This window comes from Carlito syrichta, unplaced genomic scaffold (assembly GCF_000164805.1).
Source record: "Carlito syrichta isolate Samal-C Ts95f unplaced genomic scaffold, Tarsius_syrichta-2.0.1 Scaffold132296, whole genome shotgun sequence".
In the NCBI taxonomy this organism is placed as follows: Eukaryota; Metazoa; Chordata; class Mammalia; order Primates; family Tarsiidae; genus Carlito; species Carlito syrichta.
The window spans coordinates 142,460-155,211 of NW_007076392.1; the positions used below are offsets into that span (position 1 = coordinate 142,460).

General features: G+C 35.9%; 1 protein-coding gene across 1 annotated transcript in view; it reads left to right on the top strand.

The window, feature by feature from the left end:
• Positions 1-12,752, top strand: part of LOC103250747 (potassium voltage-gated channel subfamily KQT member 5-like) — a 167,418-nt gene that overhangs the window by 85,931 nt on the left and 68,735 nt on the right. The window contains exon 4 of the mRNA XM_021708182.1: positions 133-259. Coding sequence (XP_021563857.1) covers positions 133-259 — 127 coding nt within the window. The remainder of the gene's footprint in view (positions 1-132; positions 260-12,752) is intronic.

Below are 12,752 nucleotides of genomic sequence, written 5' to 3' on the forward strand. Positions count from 1 at the left end.
ATTCTTAACCTTAGATATTAGCAACTAGGTCTTTTAGATGAAATGCCTAAATGTCCAAAAATATTCATAGAGCTTCTTGCTGTGGTTTTCTCCATAATGTTTCTCTCTGACATGTCTTATCTGATATTTTAGGAGTTCGTGATGATTGTCGTTTTTGGTTTGGAGTTCATCATTCGAATCTGGTCTGCGGGTTGCTGTTGTCGGTATAGAGGATGGCAAGGAAGATTGAGGTTTGCCCGGAAGCCTTTCTGTGTTATAGGTAAATATCAAAGTCCCAGATACTTAGACTGATGACATCACATCCTCTTCTTCTGCCTCCTGTATTGCAACACTGGATTAATATTAAAAGCTAACATCCATGGAGAATTTATCATGGATCAGGCACTTTGAGTATTAAGTGTTAAGTCACTTAATCCCCTCCACAACATTATAAGATAGGTCTTTTTATTATCCCCATTTTGCAGAAGAATAAGCCAAGGCAAAGAGAGCCAAAGTAGGTTGCTGAAAGTCATACACGTGGTAAGTGGTAGAACTGGGATTTGAGCCAGGTACCTGACTCTAAAATTCTCACTTGTTAAGTTATACTGAAATAGGTGGTTCTCCAGTGTTGCCCTGATTTAGGAGAGAATTAATTTCAGTAAGTAAAAAAAAGTACTCCTTTTGCTTCATAATATGACACCAGGTTATGCTCTTGATCAGCTGGAATGGATAGCAGTTTCTTAGTCCTAGGAGTACATCTCAATAACTCACTGGCAACTTTAGAAATGACAAAGTGCTCTACACTCTGAAATGTGTGTCCCCCACCCTGAAATTCCCAAATAAATAGTACATCTCTGCACCTCTCCAGCTGCTATGGTTTCAGAGGACCTCCATTCACCTGGGTTCCAGCTTAAATTTGTACTTCCTTAGGAAGATCTGATAGAGTATTCTAGAGTTAAGATCTGGCATCTTCCAGCAACATTTTTTAAAGTATTATCGTAAAATTTAAAAGCCTATACATATAATCTATTATTATTATTAATTGGACAGCTAAATTTGGTTTTATTGTTCTTTTGTCCTTCTCATTTCTAGGTAGCCATTCAAACCCAAATACTGCAAGTTCTTGATGGGGCTTAGTTATTTCAACTATTTCCAAGCTGAGAAAGTGGGCTTTTAATTCACAAAGTAGTCTGGACTATTTTCATCTACCACAGGTTTTCCATTTGTTTTAGGAGTCAGGAATTATTGCGTCTTCTTAGTGTCCTCTCTCACTCCTGTTCTCTGTGTGGAAGCAGTGTATTCAAGAAGGAAAATATCTCCCCATTTATGGGCACTGTTGAGAAGAATCCTTTGTTCCATACTCGTTTCATAAAGTGCACATTTCAAAAGAGTCAGCATTCATTCCACCAGAATATATAGAAATTTAGCTGTGTATGAGGCTCTGGTGTTATCATGGGAATCTAGTCGAATTCTAGGTTAAATCCATTTTCAAAATACCTTGTTTGACCTTCCCTAATGCAATCTATTTGCCCAGCTATCTCTCTTCTCCAGTAATAGCTTTTACTTCTTTTTGGAAGCTGTTATGTTATGGTATGGAGCAAAGTAGGTGGTAACTCCCAGCTTTGCAGATGTCCAGCCCTAGGGCAAATAGCGAAGGCATTTGATTTTTCTCTCTCAAGATTTTTTTCTCTCTCTGAATTTTTTGTGCAAGTAACATTATGGAGGACTGTAACCTGATGTGAAACTACTGCACAAGTATTTTCTGTCCCATGAGGAGCCCAAACAAAACAATTCACAAGGCAGATGGTTGGCCAAGATTCACTCAACTTCTACAGGATAAGGTCGGTTCATGGATGACTGGAAGAATGTTTCATTCCAGATTTTAAAACCAATTAAAAATTGGTTTCCTTCCAATTCCAGAGGCAATGCCAATGTATCTCTGGCCTCCAATCCAAAAAGAAAGTTATTTCACAGATGCCTACTGTCTTTTGATACCTGTTTTCAGCTAGGGTTATATCAGCATATCTTTAGTCCTTTAATCTTTCTCTTTCCATCTCAGATCCTTGCAGATCTTGATTCTAAGAATGATGTTATCTGTAATCTTACTTGCCATTTGTCCTATCAATAGTGACCTTAAAAATTTAGGTTTAGACCTGGCTTGGTGGCTCAACCTGTAATCCCAGCACTTTGGGAGGCCAAGGCGAGTGGATTGCCTGAGCCTGTAGGTTCGAGACCAGCCCGGGCAACTTGGCAAGATCTCGTCTCTACAATAAATTAAAAAATTAGCCGGGTGTGGTAACTTGTGCCAGTGTTTCTGGCTACTTGGAAGGCTGAGGCGGAAGGATCACCAGAGCCCAGGAGGTTGACGCTGGGGTGGGCGTGAGCATGCCACTGCACCCCAGCCTGGGCGACAGAGTGAGACTCCAACTCAAAAAAAAAAAATTAGGTTTACGCATAATTACAGTTTTACTACTCTTTAGACCTTTTCTTTATTTGGATATTTTACTGCTAGTTAATTAATTGAATTGGCAGAAATTTTTATGGATAAATACATAATGAATCCCCATTAGAACAAAGGCTAGATTTGTACTTACAGTTAGGATATCTATGCATTTTTCAGTGTATTATTAAATGTACGTGGTTGACCTGTGGTCCAGCTTGATATATTAGTGGAACATGTTTAAATGTAGCTTATCAGTATGAAGTCAATAAAATTTAACCACATGGAGGAATAAAATGTCACCCACCTGAAGGCACTTGACTGTTCCAGATGACTGTTGAGACGATTTCTAGGCCTGTTTAACAGGTCCATAAAATTACTTAATGTCACTGCTAAAATGGTAAAGCTCAACTTAATTTACTGTGGCAAAATGGAAAAAGAATAGCATCTCTCATTTGTCCATGACCACTGCTCTGAGTAGGAGTTTGGAAATGTGAGACAACTTCTCAAGACTTGATGTATTTATAATATTTGATTACTCTGAGCATGGCAAATACTCAAATGTTTTTAGGAGTCTTGCACATTTAAGAAAAGAACACGGAGAAGGTTATAGTAGCCTGACTGTGCCGTCAACATGGGAAATGTTTTCTGTAAGCACACCAGTGTTATTCTTTTCAATAAGAAACAGACCAAAGATGCTACTGTGGTTAGTTGACAAGCCTCATATAGGATTGAACCCTATTGACAAAGGCCCTGTTGAGTGAAGCCATGGACTAATTCCCAAGGACTTTAGCACTTACCCTTCTGAACTACCCACCCTCTCTACCCCTGCACTTTAGCCAGGCCAACAGCATTTCAAAAGTTTATTTATTTAAGAAATCCTAAAATCATTGCATACTTGTGCTTAGAAAACATATTTTAAAGAACCGTAACCTAGAAGGAAAAAAAATCCATTTAATTTTTTAAATTATGTTATTTCATTACTACTGTATATTGATTCATCGCTGCATGGTTTTGAGAGTTTTCTTGAACAATCAGTAAAATATTATTAGAATGTAAACTTGTTTCTCATACCTACGTGTTCAATTTCTGTCCCTCCTGTAAGACTCTTCTGTCATAATAGCATTTCTACCGCTGTGTGCAATAACCACAGCATTTCCGATTTGGGTAACTTTCGGGACAATTACACAAACTGCCCTTCGTTTTCTTGGGCTGGCTGCTTTATGGCTTCTCTACATTCAAACATAAATCACTTACCTAATAGCATTAGTATTGAGAATGTATGCATATTCTCAAAGACTAATTTCATAGTCATTCTTTTTCCTAACTTTTGTTAATGACCTATCTGAAAATTGTAAATGGTAACAAAGGTTGATACTCAGATCACATTAATGAGCCTGATGCGTCAAGAAGCCAACAATTACTTTTAACAGCAACTTTTTTTTTAGATGGTAACTCTTTCTAAAGACAGATATAACAGGACTATATTTTTCAGTCTTGCAATGTGTCTCAGTGAAGCAGAAAATACCAGTGTGTTATTAGTCTTGGATCTGCATTTGTTGCTAAATGTAAATTGATTTCTTATTGCTATTTTAACAGTTTCCCTTCAGTGTAATTTTTCCACAAGAGGATGAAAAAGGCAAACCACAGCACAGATGTTTCCCCCATGAACTAAGCATATATGTCTGACATGAGATAACAGTTCCTCAGGAAAATGCCAAGTGTATTTTTATTAGAAAGCATAACCAACTTCTTACTTGGCTAAAACAAAATTGAAGCCTTTATTAAGGTAAACTGCATGGCTTACGCTATTCTAATACATCTGTGAGTTAAGTGAACCCTGTCTATTATAATCAACTTATAAAAGGCAACTTAAGCTGCTGATATATTCAAAAATTGACACAGACTCCTAAAACTGCCACTGGCTTCTAAACTGATTGGAGACATCATTTTCCTGTTTCTCTGCCTTCTCCAGCTTTTATTCCAAGAGATCTACTCTTGAATTGCATCACTTTCTATACTTCCTAATCTCTTTTGCCCTTTAGAAATTACATTCTCCGGGGTTATTTTATGGCAGTCAAATACTCTTCTGTGATGTCTCTACTTCTAAATGTGGAAATTCCTTCAGTGCACATTAGATTCCTTCCATGTGACTAACTGGACCATCTGAGGATCATTAAAACCTGTTGAATTGATTGATTACAGAACATTAAAATCATTTTAACTCCTTCAGTTGATAATAGCTGATATTTTTTGAGAACTATTTTATGCTAGGTACTATTCTAAGCACTTTATAAATATTGTTTTCTTGAAGTATATGTAAATATCATAAGATCCCACTTGCTAGATGGGGAAGTAAGACAAGGCTTAAGAAACTTGCCTAAAGTTAGAAAGATGATAGGTGAAGAAACTAAGATTGATTTCTCATTTAACTCTAGAAAGCTTAGCATAGCTACCCAATTGTGAAAATTTGCCCTTATTGTTTGTTAGCATATATATATTGAATTTAATTGAACACTGTCTATTATAATCAACTTATTTTTTTAAAAAACATGGTACTTTTATGTTCATTGTAAGTAATTCAAGATCTTTGAATGGGAAGTCAGACTTTACAGAATAACATGAATTCGAATATCAGCCTTAAGTATATCAACTAACTCAGCTTACCTATTGCTGCCCTCTAAGCTGAAGGGGAAATTGGGATCTCAACTGACTTACTTGCTTGTATCAAATCACATGTGCTCTTGAGTGATGTTATTGTGAGGTTCCCCAAGTATTTCCAAATTAGTAAGTAATGTGTTACTCCCAGGAATGTTTGTTTACATTAAGAGACTATTGGTAATTTAGGTAATTGTATAGGCAATTATTGATCTGGTACACAAACTTGAACCTACAAAATAGTTTGATTAGCTGATAGGATTTTATCATATCAGAGAATTCCCTAAGAGGAAAATGAATAGCTAAAGGTTATTTCCCACTCCTTCTACAAACTTTAGTAGAGCACTATAATATATTGTACAAATATTCCGTCCTAGAACATGTTATGTAAGGAAATTCATTCACAGATAGAGGACTTATTATGTGCTAAACACAATCTTAGGTGCAAAGGATGCAAAGGTGAACCAATCATGGTTTCTTCCTGTAAGAATAGAGTCTTCTGTGCCTTTGATGAAAGGAGGAGCGGGGTGATACAGAGCACAGGTGACAAAAGTTAAAGTAATCATGGAAAGCTATGAAATATCATGACTGCTTGAGACAAAGGAGCAAAACATCATCCCAGGTTTTAAGCTTATGTTTGAGTCATCCAACAAACATTTGTATAATTTCTACTGTCTAAGCATGGTTCTAGAAACCAGGGAGACTGTATTACACCAAATGGTAAGGTCTTCTCAGAGGACAGATAAAAAAAATATACAAATATATTTTTTTGCAAAACAGGATAATGTCAGCTAGAGATAAGAGCAATAAGGAAAATAAAACAGAGAGTGGACTACCTTAGATTGGGTGATCTGAGAAAACCTTTCTAAATAGTGAACACTTGAACTGGCCTCACTACTAAAAAAAGAGCCAGCCATGAGAAGATTTAGGCACAGATTTTTCCAGGCCAGAGAATAGTAATTGCAGAAGTTCTTAAGACCCGATGAGCTTGGCTTATATAAGAAGACATAGATATTGTGACTGGAGCCCAGTAAGCAGTGGAGATAACAGTAGGAGATGGTTGGAGAGATGGAAAGAGGTCATACCTTGAGGGCCATGTAGTTAGTCCACGCTACCCTGAATCAGGGTATCTTCTAAGACAGACCACCAGGCGAAGGTCCAATAGGTTGCTGGCAGGCCTAATATGAATGCAATTTGGGTTTTAAAAAAAAGCAAACATTAATCAGGCAACAAAAAGTATAGCTATAGAATAAGACCCTAGGTTTTTTAGACATCCTTGTTGGTTTGAACTTTACATCATGATTACCTGTTCTGAAGAGTATAAACATACATATAAAAGGAAATAATCCTCTGACTTCTATGTATTTATATCACTGCCCATAGACAAATGATATTTCAAATTTAAAAAAGAGTGTGTTATTTTCTATGAGCAACTGGAATTAAAATGTGATGGAAACTTTTTTATAAACCCATTGGTAACTGTTATCAATAAGCAACTCTTATCAACAGGTCCTGTTCCATACTCTAGTTATGATGATTGCAACATGGAATTGTTTTATTAAAGATTGTTTATTTATTCTGCTAAATTGTTCCTTTTTGCCTTGAGATGTTATCTGAAAACCTATGATCAATGAGAAGCATTAAACTGTCACTATGGGGTAAATTTTCAAAGTGGTGCTTAGAATTTGTCAGTATGAGTCCCATTAGCTTCAGTGGAAGTCCTGCAGTTAAACCACTGCACATGACTCTGAAAATGTTCTACAGTATGTCTTTGTGGTGCCTGTTTTTTTTTTAATTTAATAAATATCACAGAGAAACTCAGTGCACAATTGACTGCAGTGTTTAAAAACGTAGATAATGTACTATGCCATAGGAGGCTTTTAAAATTAGATTTTAAAGCTTCATTTCTATTAAGAGTCACAACAACAATATAAATACATCTTTAATCTTCAAAGAGCACTTTTCTATAAAGGAATTTGGAGCTCAATTAGAATATAGAGCTCATAAAGCAGCACTATGTCCCTCTGAGACATTGTTTATCTCACTCTGTAGACGGAAAAACATGAGATCCTGTGAAGTGGGGGTGACTTGTCCTCGACCCGGAAGTCAGCAGTGAAGCTAGGAATAGCAGGTTGGCCTCCCAGAAGCTTATTGCTCAAAAGTACTGCCTCTTGTCAGAGTCAAATTTAATTATAGTATAATCCGTTTAATCCACACATGGAAGAATAATGAAGGAGCAGGAAAAATGAATTTATTAACAGACGTTGCAGACCATGTTGCATCGATTCGCAACTTTCTTCTGCTAGATGCTTTAGAAGGTATTGGATGCCATGAAAAAGATGATTTTTATTTCACTGGCCAAAATTGGCAAAAGATGTCTTTACTTCCCTCACTTTGAATCGTAAGCAAGATTCCACTTAGAAATTAATAAACCATGTGATGAGGTTCGAATCTTATCTCCAAATCGCCTTCTTCTCAGACAGCATTATCTAATATCTAAAAGAAAATAGATGTCAATATAAAAGATGCCATTCCTTCTCACAACAGTCATCATTCTAAGATTCTTTTTTCAAATTTTTATCCTGAAGTAAATTTAGGAGTTGCAAAAATAGTATAGTTTCCATGTTCAAATGTACTCTTCACCTAGCTCCCGCCAATAACATCTTACCTAACCATAGTGTAGTAATAAAACCAGGAAGCTGATAGGAATGTATAAATATTAGCCACCAACCTTATTCTTATTTCACCAGATTTTACATGCACTCAATTTTTAATATATATTTCTATAAAATTTTATCACATGGATAGATGCATTTAACTAACACTGCAAATAAAAACTTTTTCATCACCCCAAAGAAACTTGGGATGCTATCCTTTATGTTATCCCTTCAGAAGTATTCACTTCCTACAGTCCTAACCCCTGTGAACCACTAATCTGTTCTCTAGCACTGTATTTTTTTTTTATTTTTAGAATGTAATATAAATAAAATCATACAGAAGTAATCGTTTGAAATTGGCTTTTTTTCCCCCACTTTGCATGATGTCCTTGAGATCCATCCAAGTTGTCAAATGCATCAATAACTCATTCCTTTTAATTGCTAAATAGTATTCCAAGTTGTGGATATACCAAATTTGCATATTCACTTATCCATTTACCTGCTAAAGGTCTTTTGGGTTTTTCTCAGATTTTGGCTATTACAAATAAAGCTGCTATGAACATTAATATACAGGCTTTTGTATAAACATACATTTTATTTCTCTAGAGCAATTACTCAGGGTGGAATTACTGGGCCTTATGGTATTTGTTTGACTTTATCAGAAACTGCCAAACTGTTTTCCAGAATGTGGCCATTTGTTTTAGAACATAAAAATGCCTAGAATAGTTCATAGCAGTAAATTATATCAATGCTGACTTAAAGAACATTTTTATTATCATAGGAAATGAATGTTTATGCTTTTCCTGTTTTTTAAGAAAATTATTTTAATAAGCAGAAATTACTGAAACCTATATTATCACCACCTGGGTCAAGAAACAATTGAAAATATAGCCCATTAAAGAGCGGTTCTTTACGCTTTAATAAATAAATGTAAATTTGATGTTTATGTAGATGAAGTGTTAAGAGACCAATTAATGTAAAAAGCCTATACTGTACAAATTCCTAATGGACCATTACTTTTGTATAAAGTCATTCATGCAAACTTTACTGAGACCAATACTAATTATGGTTGTCTGTTAAAGGATACATATAATCACATTAGTTAGAACCTCAAAGCACTACTCCACCTGGATAAAATATTTAAAATTGCCACCAAGGCCCAATGGTACTTTATAGTGAGTTGGGTCCAATATTCATGGTTCTAATGTGACCTAGAAAGAGGTCCTACACTCAGAAAGAATTGGACCCCAATCTTTAATGTTCTCAAAAATAAATAATTTCAACCAAGAATTTCCTACTCAGCCATGCTAAGCTTCATTAGCAATGAAGAATTATAATCCTTTCCAGACATCCAGACACTAAGAGAATATGCTGCTTCAAGACCAGCTCTACAGGAGATGTTTAAAAAGGTACTAAGCACAGAGAAAAGAAACAAAAGAAAGACCATATACTTCACACAAAAAAATGAAATACCTCAGCATCTTCCAAACCAGAGATGTGAAAGATCTTTACAACAAAAACTACAAAACACTGCTCAGAGCAGTCAAAGATGACACAAACAAATTGAAAAATATTCCAAGCTCATGGGTCTGAAGAATCAACATTGTTAAGATGTCCATCCTACCAAAAGCAATCCAGAGATTCAATGCAATACCCATTAAGTTACCAACATCATATTTCTCAGACCTGGAAACAACAATATGGAAATTCATTTTCCAAACAACTATGAATAGCCAAAACAGTCCTTAGCAAAAGAAACAAAACAGGAGGTATCATACTTCCAGACTTAAACATTATTATAAGGCTACAATAATCAAAACAACCTGGTATTGGTATAAGAACAGGCATACAGACCAACGGAACAGGATAGAGTTTCTGGGAGCAAAACCTCAATATCCCAACCAACTCGTCTTTGACAAAGCCTCCAACAAAAACCACTGGGGAGAAGAGAGCCTATTCAGTAGATGATGTGGAAAAACTGGCTGACCATGTGCAGAAGACTGAAACAGGACTCCTGCCTATCATCATACACAAAAATCAACTCCAAATGGATCAAAGACCTAAATGTGAAACCCTAAACTTTAAGAATTTTAGAAAATTCAAGAGGCATCCTTATAGAAATTTGAATAAGCAACCAATTCTTGATCAAAACCCTAAAATCCCATGCCATAAGAGATAAGATAGACAAGTGGGGCCTCATCAAACTGACAAGCTTCTGCAAAGCCAAAGAAACCATCAAGAGAGCAGGGAGACAGCCCACAGAATGGGAAAAAATATTTGCCAACTACATATCTGACAAAGGTCTAACATCCAGGATCTACAAAGAACTCAAATGTGCTGAAAGGAAAAAACAAACAGCCCCATTAAAAATGGGCAAAAGAAGCCAGGCTTGGTGGCTCAGCCTGTAATCCCAGTGCTTTGGGAGGCAGAGGTGAGTGGATTGCCTGAGCCTGCAGGTTCGAGACCCACCTAGGCAACTTGGCGAGACCTCATCTCTAAAATAAATTTTAAAAAATTAGCCAGGCATGGTAGCGTGCGCCTGTAGTTCCAGCTACTTGGAAGGCTGAGGCAGAAGGACCGCCGGAGCCCAGCAGGTCGAGGCTGCAGTGGCCAGGAGCGGCCACTGCACTCCAGTCTGGGTGACAGGGTGAGACTCCAACTCAAAAAAAAAACAAAAACAAAAACAAAATGGACAAAAGACATGAATAGACACTTTTCAAAAGAAGACATACAAGCAGCCAACAGAGATATGAAAAAATGCTCAGCCACACTCATCATCAGAGAGATGCAAGTCAAAATCACACTGAGAGGCCACCTAACCCCAATAAGAATGGCCAAAATTAATAAAACAAAAAACAACTGGTGCTGTGAGGATGTGGAGAGCGGGAAACACTTCTGCACTGTTAGTTGGAATGCAAAGTAGTTCAACCTCTGTGGAAAACAGTGTGGTGATACCTAAAAGAACTAGAAATTGACCTTCCATATGATCCAGTAATCCTTCTTCTGGGAGTATACTCAGAGGAATTTAAATCGCTGTACAAAAAAAGATACCTGCACACGCATGTTTCTTGCAATACTATTTACTATAGCAAAAACATGGAACAAACCATGCTGCCCATTGAAACTGGACTGGATTTTTAAAAAGTGGTACATATACATGATGAAATATTACACAGCCTTAAAGAAGAACAAAATTATGGACTTCACAACAACTTGAATGAATTTAGAGTCTATAACACTCAGTGGTTTATCACAGAAACAAAGACCTAAGTGCCGTATACTCTCACTCATAAGTGGACCCTGAACATTTACCATAATACTATAAGAAAGAGATTGGCAGTAGCTAGAAACTGCCAGGGGACGAAAGGGCACATTATATTAATAAGGGTACCTGATCCAAAAGTAGGCCTAACCTTTACCTGTATGATGACCTCTTGTATACCTCATTCTGAATTGTACCCAACATCTTTAAAGTGAAATAAATTTTAAAAGAAAATAAAAGAGGTCCTTTGTCCTCCTTAATTCAATACCTTTCAGAAATCTCCCATTCTTAAAAATGATTCCATAAGACTGTGTTTCATCTAAAACTCTCCTTAATGTCTCCCAGTGTATCTTCCATCATAATCAGGAAAAAAAGTCATTCTCTCAAGTCAGTAACAACTTCATGTAGCCACATTCATGAATTTCAACCTCATCCTCCCTGTGGTCATAAGTGATATTGACACTATTTATTACTCATTTTGAAAAAGATAAAGTTGGATCTATATCTATCTTATATTCCAAGATAAACTTCAAATACATCAAAGATTTACATTAAGTAAGTCCATAAAACACTGGGTAGCAGAAATAGGTAAATTCTCTTGAAACCTTGGAGCCAGGAAGAACTTTAACTAACTATAATCAAAAATGAAGGAATCAGAGAAGAAAATATTGATAAATCAAGCTACATAAAAACAAATAATACTGCATGATTTAAAACTGACAACAAAGTCAAAAGACAAGTATGAAAAAATATATTTATAAATGCTATCAGAGACAAAGTGCTAGTCACCTTCAAACATAAGGAACTCTAGAAATCAAGAAAAAAAAAACAATCCAATAGAAAGTAAAAGGTGGAAAATGGATATAAACAGGGCACAGAATAAGAAATACATATATGCTCCCTGAACACAGTCTCACTCATAAAAAAAAAATATAAAGGATAACACTCTCTTACATATCAGATTTGAAAAATCTGGAATTTGTCCCCACACTTCTTTAGTGAGATTGTGAGGAAATAGGTGGATACTCATACACCACAGGAGTACAAAGTGGTACCACCTTTTGGAAGATGTCAATATCTACTAAGATTACATATGCATTTACTCTTCAGCCAGAAATTCCACTTCCTAATAGGTCCATGAATTTGTAGAAAATGTTCACTAAAGCTGAATAAACTGAGTTACATCCACACAACAGAATACAGTGATCTTTTTGTACAGCTATAAAAGGATCTCAAAACATATGAAATAAAAATAAAACATTGTAATATCGCATATATACTGTGCTACTTGGTGTGAGAAAGGCGAAATAAGAGTTCATATTCATATTGTTTATATTTGTGTAAGGAAAAGTTGGAAGGATTTTTAAAAAGAAAAGAAGAATGTTTACCTGAAGACAGTTAATGGAGACAATGTGAATGAGAACAGAGGTAGTAGCAAGATTTTTCATTGTTTGCCTCTTCATATCATTTTGATATTTAAATTATATAAGCATATTAACTATTGAAAAATGAAATGAAAAGGACTTTACTTGGCACAGAGTTAGCACAGTTTAAATGTTGACTGTTAATTGTTTTTGTACCGAAACATTGGGTGGGTTGATCAGTTTGCAGGATGTACAGTTGTGCAGCAACTCACTCATACTCTAGGTACTTTCATTATTGCAAAGAGGGACGATGCCAAAGATAATTCACTGCAGAATTTTTATGTGAGTGCCCTCAGTTCTTTGCTGAAGAAACATAGAATAGTATTTTTAAA